This window comes from Ziziphus jujuba, chromosome 1, assembly GCF_031755915.1.
Source record: "Ziziphus jujuba cultivar Dongzao chromosome 1, ASM3175591v1".
Classification (NCBI taxonomy): Eukaryota; Viridiplantae; Streptophyta; class Magnoliopsida; order Rosales; family Rhamnaceae; genus Ziziphus; species Ziziphus jujuba.
Window position 1 is genome coordinate 6,663,227 of NC_083379.1, and position 19,587 is coordinate 6,682,813.

The window sequence follows — 19,587 nt, forward strand, 5'->3', positions numbered from 1 at the left end:
TAAAACGACTAGGTTTAATCTAACTATAATTCGAAGTTTCAAGTTTGAACTTTTCATTATCATGTTCTTGAAAAAAATTATTAGGGAAGAAGTTGAACTGAAGAACCCCCAAAATAAAAACAAAAATTGAAAAATAAAAATTATAAATATAATGATTAAAAATCAAGGTTAGCCTATACATACCACGTGGCCACACCTCATGATGTGGTGTAGGCAACTGTAAGGTATGAGTGAGAGCACTCGAAGCATCTTTCTTCCTGAAGACCAATAGTAAACGTCAGACACCTCTATAAAGTGACATATCTGAAAATCTCAGAAATCCATATCGGCACTCACTGAGGAAGTTTGATTGGCTCGTGCATCACACGCAACTTCCATGCACGTGGGTTGTGAAATATAGTAAAATTGGACACGGTCACACGGCTGCTGATGGTAATTCTCACCGCACAAAATTGAATGCAGAGAAATCCTAATTAAACACGCCAAATCATTCGTATAACAGTTTGCTAGTTGCTACTAATTAACTAATATTTGTTTTAATTTGATTTTATTTTGGGGTGTATACAATTACGTATATTGATGTGTTTAGGAATGAAACAACTGTCTGGGCCCAAATTAGGTCCAATTACTTTACTTTTGTCACTGGATCTTAGTTCTTGGTCTTATAATGATGACTGGAATTTTTTTTTTTTTTTTGTTTTTTTAATACTATCTAAACGACATTATCAGCTAACACAATGGAATATATGCTTTTTGACCGTTTATAAATTTATAATCAATAATGGTGTTGTCATGATGAATATATATATATATATATAAAGAAGGTATTTGTTAAATTATTTTAATATAAATGCATGTCAGTATGTGATTTTTGTTTATAATTAAGTATGAACTGTGGGTTTTATTTAATTAGGAAAAACAAAATGGAGCTCAATCACAAGTTACAACTTACAAGTGCATTTCTATAAATTATATGTATTCTCAAAATATATATATATGTAAATTATAAGTGAAAAGAAAACAAAGATAATGAGCAAAATATTGAACTGTATATACTATATGTCTATGATAAGATAATAGTGAATCAAAATCATTCCATAATCACCAGCAGCAATAATGTTGCTTACTTGAGAGTTTTTTTGAATAGAAGAATAAGATAACAGAAAAAATTAGATTCAACTATAGGATCTTAACAGTTTTTAGGCTTTGATATTATGTTGAGCCACTGTCAGTATGTATATTTAGAAAGAAGTTTGAGAATAAACTTGCTTTTGTTTTTATTTTTGTTCTATATTTTTATTTTTTATTTTTTGTAATTTTACATAATCGGTGCTTATATAGATAATTTCTCTAAGTGTAATAGAACCACGCAACAACAGAAGGTTATGGTCCATATACCAAAAATAATAAATAATAAATAGAAAAAAAATAAAAAAGGAAGGTTATGGTCCATGATATGCATCTATAACATCAAGATGAAAGATTATATATACACGATGGGAATCTGTACACACCATCAAAATTACTTAAAGCCCATTGAAAATTTTCCCTCAACTTCAGCTATTCTTCTCAAACATTATTTAAAACTATCACTTTTGAACTTTAATTGCCTAAAACAACTAATTGGAAAGGTAGGAAGTATATAACACCCATATTCATGGCCGTGGCCTTATGTGTTTTTGAAGAGGAGAGTAAAGAGTGCTACAAACTCAACACTGGAAAGGACCGTACCAATTTCAGGCATTTAACATACTCTGCTATGCTCCTTTCAGTTTACGTTGAATTAAAGCTTCTCTCTCTCTCTCTCTCTCTCTCTCTCTCTCTCCAAGTATCTTTGGACTGCTAAAATCTGAGATTTTTAGACCCAACATTGATCTTCGTTTCCTAAAAGGCTGTAACAGACAAACAACACCACTTATTGACAAGATAAGAGAGTTGAGCTCAGCTTTTAACATTACATTTTTAAAAAATAACAATAATAATAATAATAATAAATAAAGCAAAAGCAGTGTAAAATCTATTGGGTTTACAGTATGCTTGCATGCAATGCAACTCAACGTTCCAACCACGACCACGATCACACGTACATACCATAAAGTTTAATTTTTCTTGTCCAAATCATTTTTTCCGAGAAAAGAAATATGAACCCGTGAATAATCGGTTCGTATGGAGAACGAAAGAAAGCTGTTCCTAAAATTACTTCTCAAGTAGAAAAGCTTACCATGATATTACAAAAACATTAGAAAACACAGGGAACAACATACAAGAAAGCTGAATATTGAAATGACTTTTTGATTCAGACATGGAGGAGCTTCTGAACTTTCCATGATATGGTGCTCAGATGGTCTGATTCTCTTCAACCCATTTGGATTCTTATCACCAAAGATTTTGTCGTTTCTGTGCCCACTTGAATTCAAACAGAGAGGGGTTTCCAGGTAAACAGAAATGTTCTTCTTCCTGTACAAGTGATTGCTGGTGCACAGACCATTGTTTCCTCTAACATCCAACCTTTTCCCAATCCTGTTTATGAAATCTTCAGGAAATGATAGCTCTCCACTCAGTTGGTTGTTGCTCAAATTCAGATGATCTAAACTTGGGATTTTACCTAAATTTGGAGGAACTGAACCTGTGAGGCTATTGTTGTCTAAAGAAAGAGCAGATAAGTGCTTCAAAGAAGAAAGAGAATAAGGCAACGGTCCTGTTAATCCACATACCGAGAAACTCATTGTTTGGAGCTTCCTAAGGGTAGTACCTAAAAACTGCGGTATCTCTGTATTCAGAGGGTTGTGATCCACTATTAAGTGCTCTAAGTTCTCTAAACCTGAAAGGGTCTCTGGGAGTGGACCATTTATAAAGTTGTAGCTCAAATCAAGCAAGACCAACCCCTTCAGCTTTCCTATTTCTGGTGGAATACTTCCCATAAACCTGTTTGAACCCAAGTCAATCTTCTGAAGGAGTTGAAGTTGACCCAAAGAGCAAGGAACTTGACCTTCAAGACCATTCAAGCTAAAGTCCAAAATGGTCAAGTTTTCCAACCCTCCAATCTCCAAAGGGACTTCACCACTTAAATTGTTGTCACTAAGGTCAAGTTGCTCTAAAAGGATCATCCCACCAATTTCCTTTGGGATTTTCCCCTCTAGCATGTTCTGCGACAAGCTTAGGACTTTTAAGCTAACAATCTTTGCTAGAGTTGGAGGAATTTCTCCTGAAAGGGAGGGATTTGAATCAAGAGCCAGATGTTCCAAGGGAGGGAATAATGCACCACCAAAAAGAGTTGGAGAAAGAGTGACAGGTGACTTCAAGAAACAATTGAAAATGGAGAGAGTGTTTAGATAAGGTAACTTGAAAAGAGAATGTGATAGTGTTGCAGAGGATTTGCAAGGAGCGTTTAGGATATCAGGGCCAACATGGATTTTTGTGACATGAAATAAGGGAGGGTCTTGACCAACTTCGCATTCAACACCAGGCCATGGAGTCTCAGTGCATGGGTGGGGATGTTGTTGGGCCCAGTTGGAGTCATCTAGAAGAGCATCTAAAACTTCAAATAGCCCCAAAAGCTCCTCCTTTTCCATCCCCATTTCAACCCCATCTGAGTTGTTCTGGGTTGCTCCCAGTACTACTACACAAGCCAAAACGAAAAACCCAACAAGGAAAAAAGACACAGAAGCCATGAGAGAAAGAACAAGAACTTATTACAGACCGAAAAAAAAAAAAAAATTTATTACAGACTTGGAAAAGAAAAAAATTGAAGAAAGTAAACTAGAAAGTGATGGTAATAATGGAAAAAAATGTGGCTTTTATTACAGAGACCTAGTTTTCTTGAATAGCATTGATGACAAAGGAGACGGAAGAAAATAAATAATGGAGTAATAAATATTTTATAGATTAATTGTAGTTGTGCAGGTAGGTGCAGGGGAATCCCAAAGTTGTCTCGTTTGTTTCCAACACATGAAAGTGAAAATGACAGTGTTTAGTTTGGCTAGTAAAACACAAAGAGACGAGAAAAGGGAAAGAGTTACTTCAAGTAGAACAGCTCGTCAGAAGAGCATTCATAATAGTCTTTTTACAAAGAATTTGCAACATTGATGGGATGGGACATAGCTTTTTTTTTTTTATTTTTTTTAAATTTTTTATTTTAAATCTTGGAGAAACCGACAACAGCAAGTAAGCTTTTACAGTCTCTATCAGTGTATCTATATCTTCTCTGATTGGTTAAACTTGGAGCTTCGTTGGCATCTCCCACGCCACTTTGATTTTTACTACCTGCATGTTTCTGCATATTCTTTGCTGCAGACCCCTCAAGGCAACCAAAAGTTTCTTTATTCAATATATATATATATATATATATATGTATGTATACCATTTATGTCAATTTGATAAGCCAAAAAATATAAAAATATAAAAAAGTTGATGAACATAGTTTTGTTCTCAAGGCAAAGGTTTTGTTTAACATTTAAAAGTACAAAACATGGCTCTGTATCTCTTTGTCCTTTGGGGCTCAGTTAGCAGACTTTAGCATCGGGGATGTAAAATTGGGCCTACGGCCCATTTTGGAAGTACTTGGATTGAGTTGACTCACTCCCATGGGCTTTACGATAGGATTTGAGCTCGAGCTTTTAATATATTTAAAAAAATAAATAAATAAAAGTACCGGTGAAAAAGGTCCACATGAGAACTGCAGTATTAGTGATGATTTTTCATAGTATTAACGATAATTTTTTAGAAAATCGTCACCAATACTATAAAAAATCGTTACCAATACTATGGTCCGTATGAAGATCGTCCGCAATATAGGCGGACTGTATATATATATATATATGAAAAACATGTCTCCTGCCAGCTTTGGATGTGTTCGTCTACAATTTTGGATTTTTTCACCGTTCTTTCCTTTTATTGAATATAATATTAGAATAGTATGATTATTGAAATATAGTATAATAGACATGATGTATTAACATTTTTTTTTTTTTTGGGGTCAAAAGACATGATACATTATTATTTGAAATACAAATTATACAACTTATTTAAAGTATTTACCAAAAAATAAACTTATTTAATGTGTCAATTATGTAGTTTTTTTTTTGTTTTTTAATATGAATAGTCATATTTCATAAGAATTAGATATTCAAATGACAAGTCTGATTGATATGAACATTGTTGAATAAAAACATAAAAAATAATATTCAACAAAATACGAAACATCATGACAACTCACTGCCAAAGAGAAGATGACATGGTGAAGATCAATATACATCAACAAAATAGGGGGAAAAATAGAAGAAAAAAAAAAAAAAAAGGATCATATTGCATAAGTTCAATTGGTTTTCATACATCAAACCCTATTAAAACAAGTTTTTTGAACTAACCGCCGATTTTTTCAGATGAATTAGTTAATGAAATGACATTATTAAATTGAATTTAAACGCTTTACTATCTTCTACAAATTATTGTTTAAGTACTAGCTAGGCCGTCTTCCTGGAAGCTAAAAAATAAAAATAAAAATAAAAAAATGTTTACATTATTCTTTTCTTTAATTGGAATGGAGATTCAAACTTTGAGCGGTGGTAATAAAATTTTAATTTCTTTTGTCTTTTTTTTTTTTTAAATCAAATTTCAAAAAAAAAAAAAAATGAGCTCATATTGATCTTTCATGTAACATTAAAAAAATTAGAAAGACCAACTAAGTTGAAAGTCATGGAAATCTCGAAAGCTACACCCAAAATCGTGGCCTTTCTTCCGTGATCAAAGCTTTTTAATAAACATTGATTAACAAAGCACACCAAACTCATTCTCTGTCTTAGCTGTCTTTGCAGTGTTCCTCTCGTTACCACAAAACCACTATTCATAAAAACATGATTAACATGAATGTTGGTAATTATCTCATGGAAGTTCCATTACGCAAGAAAGAGAAAGCTTACAACCAATAAGGAACTGCCACCATGTCTCTAAATACTCCAACCCCATCAATTTTTGTGCATTAAAATAAGGAGAAGTTAACAAAAACACAGCAAAAAATTTTGAAAACACCCACAAGATATAGAAAAAAATAAATAAAGTGAAGTTGAAGCATAGCCAAGCAAAACTATAAAATTATATTAATTGAACAATCAAGTATATTATATAAGTACAAATATTTGATTATTGTAATCATCATTATTAGCAATTTAGTACCATGATGATTGGCCTTGATTGGAGTGAAATGAAATTAATGTTCTCATACAAATCTCTAATGTCATTGTCTTCCATCTACCATACACATGGCGTTAATCGAAGTGGGTAAAAACCCAACACTTGGCGGCTAGTTGGAAGAAGAGAGACTCTGTACTTGTAGGGCTCACCCAATTGTAAAGTTGAATCCCCCCATCTGTAAGGCCAGGAATTAAGAACAAAAAGCCGACCGGTTCAGACCGAGGGACCCCCGGCATCATAAACATGCCTGAGATCAGGCTGGTTTTGCAGACTTTTTGTCTCTGAGAACGACTATTAATCGAGTATTATTATCAACCTTTAGTTTTGTACCATACCTAGTTAGACCTATTGCAAATTTAAACTTTTTGAGAATGGTAATATTGGATCGTGATTTAATATGATGTCACAGAGAAACAGATTTAAATTTTAGCCCACAAGAAGGAATTCACCTCTCACAAATTCAGTCTATTGAAATCAGATTGTGGTTTAATAATATACATATATATATATATATATGTCAGCAATCCTTTTAATATTTTGTTGTCCCAAAATGGAAAGTTGATCTCTTTACTATTTAGCATAACTGTAGTTTAAAAAAAAAAAAAAACAAAACAAAAATCGTAGAATGTTTTCATTTGTATGAAAATGTAAGAGCTGATTTCTCTAATCTTTGTTGTAAAACAGCATAATTATTCCATCATATCAGATAAGATGGATTGATATATACATGTAGTTGGACATAAATAATCTTCTAAGCAGTCTTATTGGTAATAACATTTCATTTTGGTTAGTCATATATGCAAAGGTATTTGACAGATATCTTTGTACAAACAATATGTTTTTGACGAGTCTAAAGCAGATTAATTGCAAAAACATTGCATGATCAAGCACTTATACAAAGCCAAAGATTCATTATTACTTTAGGCTGCAGATTGATTTTGGCCACGAAATTTTTTCAACAACATTTTGATGGGAACATGGAAGAGCAGAGAAACACAATGGTTGTAGGTGGTCCAATATGAGGAAATTACTTAAGAGAGACTAGTACCATATTGACAGCGTAACAAATGGATGAAACTCAGGGAGTGCCATCCGTCGCTTTGCAGTCATTTAATGCTGAGATGGAATTTGACATTTGACGTCCTCTTAAAACGTGGCATGTTGAGCTGTCATATAAAATCCACAACTCGCTTCGAGACCCCATGTTTTGCGGATGCTGCGGTATTAAATGGCTGAAATTATTTTATTTATTTTTTTGCTGCTCCCAATCTAATGATAATTAATCAAATCAAATATTATAATATAGTCCCATTATATATTCAAAGGCTGATTTTGAGAGAATTTCTGGAAGCGTCCATATTTTTGTGATGGGAGAAGACCTAGCAAATTTATAATTTTGGAAGTCAATCAGGCTAGTGAAGCAAGTGATGACTAATGAGGTTATATAAGTAAATTAGAAAAGTAGGAAAGGTGGTATTTGTAATTTGGTGTGGGTTCAATTATTTGACATGAACCTTCATCGCCCCCTATAAAAGGCCTCGTTTCTTGGAACTTGTACCAAGTAGAAAATTTTGTACCAAATCTCTCTCAAAATCTCTCTAGGCCCCCCCAGCCCCTCTAGACTTTTTCCTCAATCTCTCTCTCTCTCCCTCTCTCTCTGTCGACTGAAAAATTCCTCCTTTTGCTAATTTAGCATGACCAAACTGCCACCATACGATTCAGTCATGACACCCTATAAATCCATTGATTATCCAAAAAAGGCTAAAGGGATATCCTTCTTTGCCTTCATTTTCTCCATCTTTATTTACATATCCATCTTCTATATCTTCAACCTATCTCCTTCTACCGTCTTCAACAACACCAAGTTTTGGTTTCTCATTTCCAATACTCTTATTGTCATAATAGCTGTTGATTATGGTTCATTCTCTTCCTCCAAAGGCAAAGCAGATGTTTATGATGAGTACGTGAGGCATAGCCAGGCCAGGAGTACAACTTCTCATGCTTCTTCTCCTTATCCTTCTTCTTCATTCGTATCACAACACCCCGAAATCGTCAAGAAAAGTAACATTATTCACAAGCAAGAAGAAGAGGTCGAAAAGCAGGTAATAAAAGCCCTTGAAAAGAGTGATGAAAAAAACCCAGATAATAAATTGCAAATTGTCACTAAAAATGAGCCAGAAAAACTCAACCATGATGTTGATCATGAAAAACCCAGTGAAGATATCCAAGAAAAAAGGATAATCCACGTAGTTGATCCAGGTGGTGGGAAAGCTTGTCATGAAGACGGGAAAAAGACTGAATCAGCAAAAACTTATAGACGAAGTAAGTCAGAGAAAGCCAAGAGGGTGTTGATCGATGAGAGGAAGAACATTGATCTAAGGAGGTCAGAGACCGAAAAGCTGAAGGAGGTAGAAAGTGATCATGTAGAAGAAAATGAATTTTCGAGCATGTCAAATGAAGAACTTAATAGAAGAGTGGAGGAGTTTATTCAGAAGTTTAATAGGCAAATTCGGCTTCAAGCTGTGGCTAGAAACTTTCAACAAGTTTAATATCTGTTCCATTTATGGAAGAATACGTGTAAATATTCCAAAAAAGTTTTGTTTCTTTCTTTAATAACATTTTCGAGCTTCTACACTTGGCTAAATCGATCGCTTTAGATTAATGTATGCAGAGGCAGAGCTGTCTGTTTCTCTATTTTCTTGTGGATTTTAATTTTGTTCGGTCTAATATATGCTTTTTTCAATTAATAAATTTGTAAGAATGGTAATTTTGACTTATTATTTCTAGCAATTTAAATACATCTGGATATGAAGTCCCCAAAAAACAGATCCATGTTCACAAAAGCATATAAATACGTGCATGCTTCCCGTGCACATAATTATATATAGTAAGAATACATAAAATCAATTGTACGAATTGTGTGTGAAAGCGATTCTATTAATCGTCAAACTTGAGACAATTAATAACCCATTTATATTCATATTTAAAAAATTGTGGATCTATCGTCATATATTTAAACATCTAGCATTGAAAAATTGTTATAAATAATAATAAAAAAAAGAAATCTTCTAATCAATGAGTTGTAAATTATTCCCTAGAAGGTCATGTTAGAATTTTCTTAAAAAAATAATAAAATATTTTATTTTTTTCATTCTTTGATTAGAAGAAAATAATGGAATTAAAAAAAAAAATACATAAGATATGTTAAAATAAAATGTTGCTACAAGAAATCCCCGCCAGCAAACCAATAGATATTGTATCGGTACATTAATTTTTGTTAATAAGATCATTTGCAATGAAATTTCATGTGAATGGACTGTGGCTATATGGACTTCAACACAAAAAAATTTTAGCCACACAACCACTACACATATGTGACAATAAAACAGATCTTTTGTGACAATTTATAGTTTTGCTGCTGGGATTTAATGGTTGATAAAAACTTTTTTAATAATGTGTATATTCTGGAATGTTGCAAATTATGATACAGTAAACACATCTAGTTAATCATTCCTTTTGTATTCTCCTGAAGAAAAACTGTAGCCCAAATATTTAAGATAATAGGCTCGCGCAAAAGTTTTTAAGTTTTTTAGGAAACAGTTAGATATACTTTAACACTTCTATAGCATGTATATTTTGGATTAACAATTAGAGTAATTATTATAAAATGAATTAGGTAGGATTATTAATTATATCATAAAAAAAAATGTCTACAGAAAATTAATAAACTTTTTAGAAGTTTAACACTCTGTTATGTAGTGCTGAATTTTTAAATAGACACACACAAAACAATTGCCCCAAAGGTTTATTTATGACAATGACTAGTATGAGTTCTATGATAACTATGAAAAATAAATATAATAAAATAGGGAAAGAAGGTTTCAAGCAAAAAATAAATGAAGGTAAGGACAAGGAATCACACTTTATTAGTAAATGAACAATCAACAAAACTATAAACAATAATATTAACTTTTAAAAGAAAAAAAAATGATATCTTAACTTGATATATATACAAAACAAATAAAGGCTGCATTTTAAAGATAGATGGCAAGCTCCCTAATGAATTCCCGATGAAATATTAAAATTCTTTGTATTTTCTTTTCTTTAATTTTCTTTTTGTCATTGGAATAGAGATTTTGTTTTTGTTTTGTTTTTTTTTTTTATTTACAATAAATTTTCTCCTTCAATTTGGCATTACAAATTTACGACCTCTCACACTAATAGGTGTTAACAAGCGAACTAACCTTATTTAGTATCGTTAGCATCGTTTGAAGCAGAAATGAAGATTCGAACTTAAAATCATTGATTAATCATATCAAAATATACAAATACTGATTATACAATTTACTTCTTGTTAAATTAGTTTTATTTATGGAATTCTTATAGTTCTTGGCACCTTGACTCAAATTTCGCTCTTAATTTTACATACTCCCCATCAAATTTTTGTAAGATTTTGATAAAGTAAAAGAATCTTCTAGTTCGATTAACAACATATCCTTATTAAAATAGAAAAGTATTAAATGCACACGTTTCATACCCACACAATTATCGAAGAAAACTCTTGAGTAAATTAAAGTTCATAGCTATGATAAGACCTAAATTGATATGGTCGGCCAGATTTCTAGTGTTCTCAAGCTTTTTTTACTGGCCATGTTCAATACGACAAATATGATCAGCATAAATATTAAAAAAATAAAATTTATTTAGATGATACTTTTACATTGTATCTTTCCGACAATAAAAAGCAGAGAAACAGACATAACCGACTTGACATGCAATGTTAGGCCCCCATTTTTCCAATTGTTATAGGAGAACAAGTTTAGTCAAAAGTACAAATTCTTTCTTATTTTTGGGGAATAAACACACATCCAATTAATTATGTGGTAGCATAAGTACAAGTCTGTTGAAATTTCTATTAGCTGAAAAATCTAGCCGGTTTTGTTGTATTGAAGTTTTCTTTTTGAAATTTTTTGTGCAAAATTAGTTAATTAACAAGTAAGCAATGTAATCTATAATTTGGGTAGCAACTTTAGAAAGCATTAATCTCAACCTTGTTGTCGATCAGGACAAATTAAGAGTGGGAAAATGACTATTCTCCTTACTGAATATATAAAAATATAAATACATATTATTATGTGTAATTAATACAAATTTTTATTGAAAAGCTAGAAGATGATTCATGCAAGCTAGAGAGGATTCAATGAAATTAGTTTGATGGTAACACCTGAGAAAATGATTTTTGACACCTAATACTCCTTTGTAATTAAATAAATGAAAAAAAGGTACTTTTCCAAGGTGGACAAGATCAATCAGATTTCCCTTCAATCAATTTCTAGAGATAAGAGAAGCAGTTATTAACTTTTTCAGGTTAAATAGCATACTTTAATTAAAAAAAGAAAAAAAAGAAAAAAAGGAAGCCATGGTGTTGTAAGCAAGCTCCAGTAACATGGAAGGGTGTCGATAATTTAAAATCTACTGATTAATTTTATGTGAATAGATTTATAAAGCGATCTCTTTGTTTACCTACTTTACTCCTACTCCGTTTCTTTTGATGTGAATTGCCTGAATCACCATTAATTATCTACATAAGAAGATTGGGACTTTAATTCTTAGGTCTATATAGATATATGTGTGATCAAAGGCTTCAGATTTTTGATGTGATATTCTATGAAGCCTCTCACAACTTTTAATCGTTCTTTCAAATGAAGAGTTGAATTTGTAACTTATTATTTAGATGCCACTTCATGTATTGGTTTCATGAATTGGTGATATACACAATTCCACGTATATACATATATATGGATATATATTTTGAAGTCTTGAAGAAATAACTGATTAGATAAAATATTTACCCCAAAAAAAAGGGTCTTCACAGCTTCAAATTACAACATCTTGCCAATAAGGACGTAGCATGCGCCTTAATTTTCTATCTAATTCTGTGCTTGACTTTCTGAACGAAGTTAATAGTTCCTTTTTCCACGTTGTTTTAGAACATATGTTAATGTGCTTCATTCATCAATATACATATATATATATATATATATATATATATATTCAAGACTTCAATGATTAATATATATACATATATTTTGTCATTAGCTTCAATGATTAATATTTTAGCCTGTTCAGCAGGAAAAGATATAATTCAACACTTTGGACAAGGCTATATGCAGAGACAGGGGTATTAAGTAATTTTATTCTATTTTTAACCAATATTTAAAAAAAAAATTCACAAGTTTTATTACAGTATTTTTTTCTTCTAAAAAGAAAATTTTGTTTAAGGTATATTAATTAAAATAAAGAATGGAATAAGTTCGACTGTGTTTTAAATAAAAAAGAAGTCTGATTTATATATTTCTTTTCTCTTAGAAGAAAAATAAATAAATTTTAGGTCATTATTATTATTATTATTATTTTTAATTTTCTTTTTTCCAAAGAAGAAGAAGATAGGCAGGCAAAGACAGCGTAGTTTTATGTCCAATGGAAACGAATAAAGAAGCAAATAAATTTCAGGCGTTGATGTTGGGTTGAGAGTTGAGACCCGGGAAAGTTAAACGTAAGATGGTGGTATTGGGTTGCCTCGGCCAATTTAGCTCCTCTTCTATCATACCCACAACCTCTTCTTCTTCTTCTTCTTCTTCTTCACCTTCAACTTCAAGCTCCACACCGAAGGGACTCCTCACAAGGCGAAGGACCTTACTAGTGGGTCCTACTGCTCTTGTTGCTTCCTTACTCTGCCTGTACAGCCCAATTCGCTCACCCCCTTCATTTCACAATATTGCACTTGCTCTGCAACAGCAAGATGAACTTCAGCAAGAAGAAGACCACATGGTCCATCTTTTCCAGGTCTTCTTTTCTTCTTTCTATTGAAGGGTGTACTTATTTATTTATTTTTTTTTTGGATTTTGTTTGGCATATTCTTCTTTTTATTGAAGTAGTCAAATTTGTAAAAATGATACATTTTGTTGTTTTGCTTATTTGTTTAGCCAATGCCAGTTGTAATGTGATTGGGTAGAAGAATTTGATAGTTGGGGGTGCTTATTTTTTCACAAAAGTTTTGCATTTGGGCCTTAAAGTTGCAAAATTTTAACTAATTGTTTTTTCTTCATGCCCGTCTATCTAGCATAATGCAGAAGTTTAATTTATTTTACTTCTAACTGTAGGAAGCTTCTACATCCGTGGTTTTTATTAAAGACCTTGAGATAGACAAAAACCTCAAGACCTCGTCTAAGGAATTCATGCTTAGTGAGGATATAAATGCAAAAGTTGAAGGGACAGGTTCGGGCTTCATTTGGGATAAGTTTGGTCATATTGTAAGCATTACCATCTTCCCTTTTCCCCTTTATTTCTGCTTTAAACGTTGCTTCCCATAGCATCTTCTATGTTTGTTTTTTCGTGGTATAGTTTTGGTCATTTCTTCAGCTATCGGTTAAAAATCCATTAATATTTGGGAGGAGATAGACTAATTTTCTCTGTTTTATTTATAATGCAGATTATATAAACTTTAGACTTGAACTTGTTTATAGGTGACTAAATTTTACTAAGATCAGTAAATAAATAATCTAGCATCTGATGGTTATCATCTAACACACTACATTTCGTACTTTTGTAAGGATTTCTGAAAAGTGGTGTATGCTGTAAATATCACTTAGTAATTGCATACTCTAGGTAACTAGATCCGTACTTGTAGCTCATTGATTCACTCCCATGTTACTAAAAGTGGTGAAATCTATTTTAAAACAGGTAACGAATTACCACGTTGTCACAAAATTAATTACTGATACAAGTGGACTGCAGCGTTGTAAGGTTCTGTCCTTCTTTTCTTCTATTTGTGATTTTAAACATTGTAATTTAACTTCCTCTTTAATTCTTTTCACTGTTAGTCAATGGACTTTTATTTATTATTAAATTAGTGTATCATCCGTTTGTTTATTTGGAAGCACATTTTTGGTGCTTTTCTTAGCAGGTGTATTTGGCAGATTCAAGGGGCAATGGCTTTTATAGGGAAGGCAAGATTGTTGGTTATGATCCAGCATATGATTTAGCAGTTCTTAAGGTATTACTCAAGAATACTACAATATCTTGACAAAGGTTGCTTTAAGTCCCCCATTGTTATATGCAGATAACAATTTCAGTGAGTTTTGCACATAACATTTGACAGTATTCTGCAAGTTAGGGCGTGAATTGTAAGTAATCAATTGACTCTGCTTATGCAGACCCGGCCTTTAGGATACTTTAATCATTATGAAATGTTTTCCTGATATGCTGGTTCCATGTTGTCTAATGTTATTCGAAATATGGCTATGAGAACTTAGCATTTAGTTTAAAGAGGAATTCAAAGATGAGTGACAGAGAAGACAAAACTCTGAAACATTGTAGTCAACTTAAGTTTTAAGTATGCAAAATTAGCATTGAAGGTTTATGATGAATTAGTTGAAGTTGTAATTAAGAAATTATGGTGGTTTCTATTAGAATATCATATCTCATTATTATTTTAGCAATACAAGATGTGGTGCTTAACCTAATAATATGTTCAGGTTGATGTTGAAGGATATGAACTAAAGCCAGTTGTTGTCGGTACCTCTCGTGATTTACATGTGGGGCAGAGCTGCTTCGCCATTGGAAATCCTTATGGATACGAGAATACACTAACTGCAGGGGTATTTTTCTATGATATGATTGTTGCTAACTTAATTCTTTGAGCAGTTCCCTATCCGAGTTCTAAATTTTAATTCCTTGTGGCTATAATTAACACTAATAGCAATGCAGAAATCGATGTGTGTTTTAAATACCTGTTGCTGGTTCTGGACTGTTACAAACTGTCATTTAGAATGCCTCTGGGACTGCCCCTTTGTTCAACTTTAAATAAATAATAAATCTTTGACCAGTTCCCTTTACTGATAAAATTTCTCATAATTCCTTTGGTGGGAAAAAAGATACATACTAAGAATAACATGGTGAACCTTAAAAACAAAAAAAGAAAAAAAGAAAAAAGAATGAATTTGGTTACATGATGGATACTTATTATTATGAACAATACTACATAATGCAGGTGGTTAGCGGATTAGGCAGGGAGATACCTTCACCGAATGGAGGGGCCATTAAAGGAGCCATTCAAACAGATGCAGCTATTAATGCTGGTAAATTTTCGTTGTTATAGATTTTGTATCCAACATTATAGTTGTCACTCTTCCCCTGTGATTTTTAAGTCTGTATAATATATCTCTCTTTCTCACACACAGATCATCGTTGTTGACTTCTGGTTATGATATGAATTATTCATTAGCCACTATCATCCCCCAGATATATCAGGTTTATTATTATTATTTTTTTTCTGGCTTAATTGCATTGAAAATATGCAGGAAATTCAGGTGGGCCATTGATTGATTCATATGGCCATGTTATTGGAGTTAACACAGCAACTTTCACTCGCAAAGGTAGATATTTTCCTTTCAGCTTTCTTTCTTAAATGTGCTGTTTAGTTCTTTGGACAGCTCATTCATATCACACATTTAATTTAAGTTCTCACTAGTGGAATGCTTCAATTTTCTTCCCTTTTTATATAAAAGATATAATGAATACATGAAGCTAACTGATTCTGTTCCAAATTTTGAATGCCTTTGATTTTCGTTTGCTTTACAGGAACAGGAGTATCATCTGGTGTCAACTTTGCGATACCAATTGATACTGTTGTGCGCACTGTACCTTACCTCATCGTCTATGGAACACCTTACAGTGATAGGTTTTGATAATTTTATCCCTTACATCAACCAGATGCTTGGAGTGAGAGGTACACGAATGTTTTCAGTGTTTTTGTATGATCATTCATGGATAAAAGCCACGATTATGGTGCGTTCGATAGGAGAGACAAAAGATGATAGAGAAGCCACTGTTGTATTTCATAGGAGAGATTGAAAGGGAGGACAGAAAGAGGTCCACAATGTTTTACAAACCCAATTCAGTTTCCAGATGTTATTTGTATATACTCACAAGTATTCCTCATTTACAAATGAGGTCCTTTTCATGGCTTCGGTAAATAGAGAGATTCCATTTGGTAGTAAACATGTGGTCGTTTTATCCTCTCAATAAATTGTTTTTTATTTATGTCCAAAAATTTTGGTAAGAAAAAAAAAAAAAAAAAGGTCTTTTTTTATTGATAAATCCTCATTTTACTCACTATCAATTGCAACATATTATGTTTTATTTATTTGGAGTAAGTAGACAAATAACTGAAAAGAAAATAAATATGTCCGAAAGGATTTGCATCTCTTAAGCCATCTATTCCCTCCGATCCCACCTGATCAACGACGAAATTTTATTTTTCATCCTCCTTTCTCAACCTTTACTTTTTCATATATATATATATATATATATATATATATATTTTTAAGTTTTATTTCTTACAAATAGAATGGTTGAGTAGTTTATTTTATTGATAACAGTACACTACCAAATTTTGCTTTCATAAAACAAGCACGTAATTTTGTATCTCAAATTACAGTATAATACAAAACAAACATCGCAAAGAAGGGACCTTTGCCTCTCCACTCCGTGTAGAGGAGCCAAGAACATCCGGACCTGATCAAGTCTACTCAATCCCATACCATTTTTTATGCAGTTCATACATTTCCACAGGATTGGGAAGGACCTTGGAGACACTTTCTCTTGCTAAGCATCTCTTCACCCAAGCTGCTAATTTTGGGCATTCAACCTCCAATTTGAAGTTCCCATGGCTCTCATACCCATCAAACATACTAGAGAAGGGGATGAAAGCAATATCCAAGAAACCAAACTTATTACCTCCAAAGTACAACTTGTCTCCTAAGAATCCTTCCAGAAGCTTCAAGTCTGCAATCAATTCATTCTTGCCTTCTTCTTTGGCTTCACCTTTGCTCTTTAAGAATTTTGTTTGAGTACTGAAAAGCTGCAAAGAACATAAAGTATCCTTAGATCAAATAAACAATCATTCCATAGATTTCATGTTCACCTACCTAGGAAATTTGTACCAGATAAAGTGGATGGAAAACTAACATTGTTGTCAATAAAATGAACCCAGAATCGAGTTAGAGCCCTCTCGAAAGTATCCTCAGGAAGCAAGCGAGGGAAACTATCCCCCTCCCACGTCTCATCAATGAACTCAAGTATAACTGCTGAATCACAAACTGGTTTTCCTTTATGAATCAAAATGGGCACGGATTTTCGCACAGGGTTCATCTCTAGAACCAGTTTACTTCTGTGAGCAATTCTCAGATCTTCCTCCTTGTATTCATATATGATTCCCTTCTCCTCTAATGCAATTCTCACTCTCATCCCAAAGCCATTGGCCCAGAAATCAACCACCACATCATCACTAACACTCATGTTTTAACAAACACAGCTCAAGCCCAAAGTAAGCTAGCTATCTAACTTTCTTATGCAAGTATGAGAGGCAAAGGAAGCAATTTATAGGTAAACCATTTTCCCAGATCATGTATTAGAGTATTATAGTGCAGCAATGGGGATCAAACACATCGGTCCATGGCATTTGGTCAAAGACAATAAATGTCAATACCAACTAAATCTAGACACCAAGCATTTATCCTCGTGAGAACCATTCTCATAATCGTCATCAATATCGTCACCATCATCTGAATCACCATCATCTCATTGGTCATCTTTACCAATTCCGCCCCCCATTTTGAATGCAAATATATAAATATATATATATATATATATATATATAATATACATATAGCCTGGCCCTATATATATATATATACACATACGTATACACACATAAAACAAAATAGCTAAACATAACTAGTTGCAGCCTAGATTTGCAGAAGAATCAAAACCCATTGAAACATATAAACAAAAAATCCGAATTTTTCATCTGTCAAGAGCAATATTGGCATGTGAATAAAGTGTCATACATAGAGCCAAACATATGTTTGATAAAATTCCCAAGTTAAAAAGAGAGTAAAGCCAATTGCTCTTCGATGGAGCAATCGACGTGACAGGAGGAACGGCAAGAGGAAGGGATGAGAATAAGGCCGAGGCAGCGCTGCTCCATCGGAGAAGGAGGGGAGCGGCGAGTGCTTCGATATTCCACGGCGTCTTGGAGAATGATGTTTCCCTGTTTGTCCATGCAATGGAAGCTCCCCAAGAAAAACCGACCATCTTTAATCCCAACCAGCATTCGCCGATGCACCAGCTTCCTCACCCTCTTTACGGCTTCTGAGCTCCCTCCTTCCCTCGGCGCTTTATCTCCTTCTTCTTCCATCACAGCCAATTTTTTTTTTTAAATAAATTTTACTGCAAAAGCAGAAATTTTTTTTCCATTTTACCGTATTTGTTGGTGAATAAAATTCAAAGCTTGGGGAAGAAAACCATTGAAAAAAAAGAAAAAAAGAAAAAAGAAAAGAAAATTCTTTGTTAGTTCAAAAATCCACGAAAACGGAAATTGAAGGTACTTTTGGATTGCAACTCACCTTTGATTTATCGAGATCAATAGCGATGAAATAAACCACTTTGATTTTAAAGGGGTTGTAAATTTTCTTGGATCCAAAACAAGCGACGATGAACGATCAGTGATCGGTTTGATGGCTCTTCTGGGTCGCCGCAGATCCGTGCTCTCTTTCTCGGGCTCTTGCTTCCGTGAACAGAGACTACTCCACGAGACTTGACGACGGCCAGGGGCTCTAGGGGTTTTCCTGTTTATTCTAAATTAATATTGATTTTTTTCTTAATACTTTTTTAAGGATAAAAGTTCAGATTTTCAACAAAGAAAAAAAATGATAAAAGAAATTAGATTTCGATGAAAAGGATTTGAGGATACTCTGTCATTTTCAAAAAAAAAAAAAAAGAAAAAAAAAAGAGTTTAGACTCCAATTAGTTATATGCCACGCAATATGGCCATTCATATATAAACATTGGTAACTTCTTTACTCATTTTATTTTTATTCAATTTTTTGGGATTTTTTTTACCAATTTAAGTTGTTTAGAATATGTTATTCACATATTTATTTATTATTAATTTTTTAAAAAATTTACATTTTTGTGTTGAAAGAGATAATTCAGACTAAAAATTAATAATAAGTATATATTTTTTATTTAGTTTTTAAATTAAAAATAATCAAAATAAGTATTTATTTTTTATTTAGAAAGATTTCTATACTTTTCTATAAAAATATTATTTTTTATTTTAATTTATCATTCGACACTTTCCACAAGGTTAATATAAGGGTTTTTTGTTTTTTGTTTTTTTTTTAAATAAAGATAAGGCTTAATATATTTCCTCAAAAAAAAAAAAAAAGATAAGGTTTTATATAAGAGGGTTTTTTTTTTGTTTGTTTTTTAATCATAGGTTTAATATAAGAGTTAGAAACACTTTTTTTCTTTTTTTTTTGGGTTTAATCT

The 19,587-nt window shown here is 32.5% G+C and overlaps 4 protein-coding genes across 6 annotated transcripts; 2 read left to right on the forward strand and 2 right to left on the reverse strand.

The window, feature by feature from the left end:
• Positions 1–2,042: 2,042 nt before the first annotated feature.
• On the reverse strand, positions 2,043–3,741 carry LOC107412499 (receptor like protein 29-like). The gene has a single exon (XM_016020277.4). It carries the CDS (start codon positions 3,669–3,671, stop codon positions 2,229–2,231), a length of 1,443 nt encoding a protein of 480 aa, XP_015875763.3. The 5' UTR covers positions 3,672–3,741; the 3' UTR covers positions 2,043–2,228.
• A 3,996-nt stretch (positions 3,742–7,737) lies between these two features.
• Positions 7,738–8,940, forward strand: LOC107412509 (uncharacterized). The gene has a single exon (XM_016020288.4). It carries the CDS (start codon positions 7,884–7,886, stop codon positions 8,736–8,738), a length of 855 nt encoding a protein of 284 aa, XP_015875774.3. The 5' UTR covers positions 7,738–7,883; the 3' UTR covers positions 8,739–8,940.
• A 3,669-nt stretch (positions 8,941–12,609) lies between these two features.
• LOC107412570 (protease Do-like 5, chloroplastic) lies at positions 12,610–16,293 on the forward strand. Of its 3 annotated transcripts, XM_016020368.4 has the most exons (8): positions 12,613–13,035; positions 13,353–13,502; positions 13,933–13,995; positions 14,156–14,245; positions 14,727–14,849; positions 15,242–15,329; positions 15,552–15,626; positions 15,832–16,293. In XM_016020368.4, exons 1-8 carry the CDS (start codon positions 12,751–12,753, stop codon positions 15,936–15,938), a joined length of 981 nt encoding a protein of 326 aa, XP_015875854.1. In that variant the 5' UTR covers positions 12,613–12,750; the 3' UTR covers positions 15,939–16,293. The 3 variants fall into 3 exon arrangements, with proteins under 3 accessions (XP_024931805.1, XP_015875863.1, XP_015875854.1); XM_025076037.3 differs by lacking the exon at positions 15,832–16,293 and having other exon boundaries at positions 12,610–13,035; positions 15,432–15,571; XM_016020377.4 differs by lacking the exon at positions 13,353–13,502 and having other exon boundaries at positions 12,611–13,035.
• A 301-nt stretch (positions 16,294–16,594) lies between these two features.
• Positions 16,595–19,021, reverse strand: LOC107412528 (probable glutathione S-transferase). Its single transcript, XM_016020315.4, has 3 exons — positions 18,660–19,021; positions 17,221–17,816; positions 16,595–17,113 (listed from the first exon to the last, which is right to left on the reverse strand). Exons 2-3 carry the CDS (start codon positions 17,548–17,550, stop codon positions 16,778–16,780), a joined length of 666 nt encoding a protein of 221 aa, XP_015875801.3. The 5' UTR covers positions 17,551–17,816; positions 18,660–19,021; the 3' UTR covers positions 16,595–16,777.
• Between the last annotated feature and the right edge of the window lie 566 nt (positions 19,022–19,587).

Excerpts from the sequence above, each read along its gene's own strand:
- LOC107412570 (XM_016020368.4), top strand. The coding sequence starts at position 12,751 with ATGGTGGTATTGGGTTGCCTCGGCCAATTTAGCTCCTCTTCTATCATA. Across the intron at positions 14,850-15,241 it reads AGAATACACTAACTGCAGGG|GTGGTTAGCGGATTAGGCAG; the intron begins GTATTTTTCTAT and ends TACATAATGCAG. Across the intron at positions 15,330-15,551 it reads AGATGCAGCTATTAATGCTG|GAAATTCAGGTGGGCCATTG; the intron begins GTAAATTTTCGT and ends GAAAATATGCAG.
- LOC107412499 (XM_016020277.4), bottom strand. The coding sequence starts at position 3,671 with ATGGCTTCTGTGTCTTTTTTCCTTGTTGGGTTTTTCGTTTTGGCTTGT.
- LOC107412528 (XM_016020315.4), bottom strand. The coding sequence starts at position 17,550 with ATGAGTGTTAGTGATGATGTGGTGGTTGATTTCTGGGCCAATGGCTTT. Across the intron at positions 17,114-17,220 it reads TTCATTTTATTGACAACAAT|CTTTTCAGTACTCAAACAAA; the intron begins GTTAGTTTTCCA and ends TGTTCTTTGCAG.
- LOC107412509 (XM_016020288.4), top strand. The coding sequence starts at position 7,884 with ATGACCAAACTGCCACCATACGATTCAGTCATGACACCCTATAAATCC.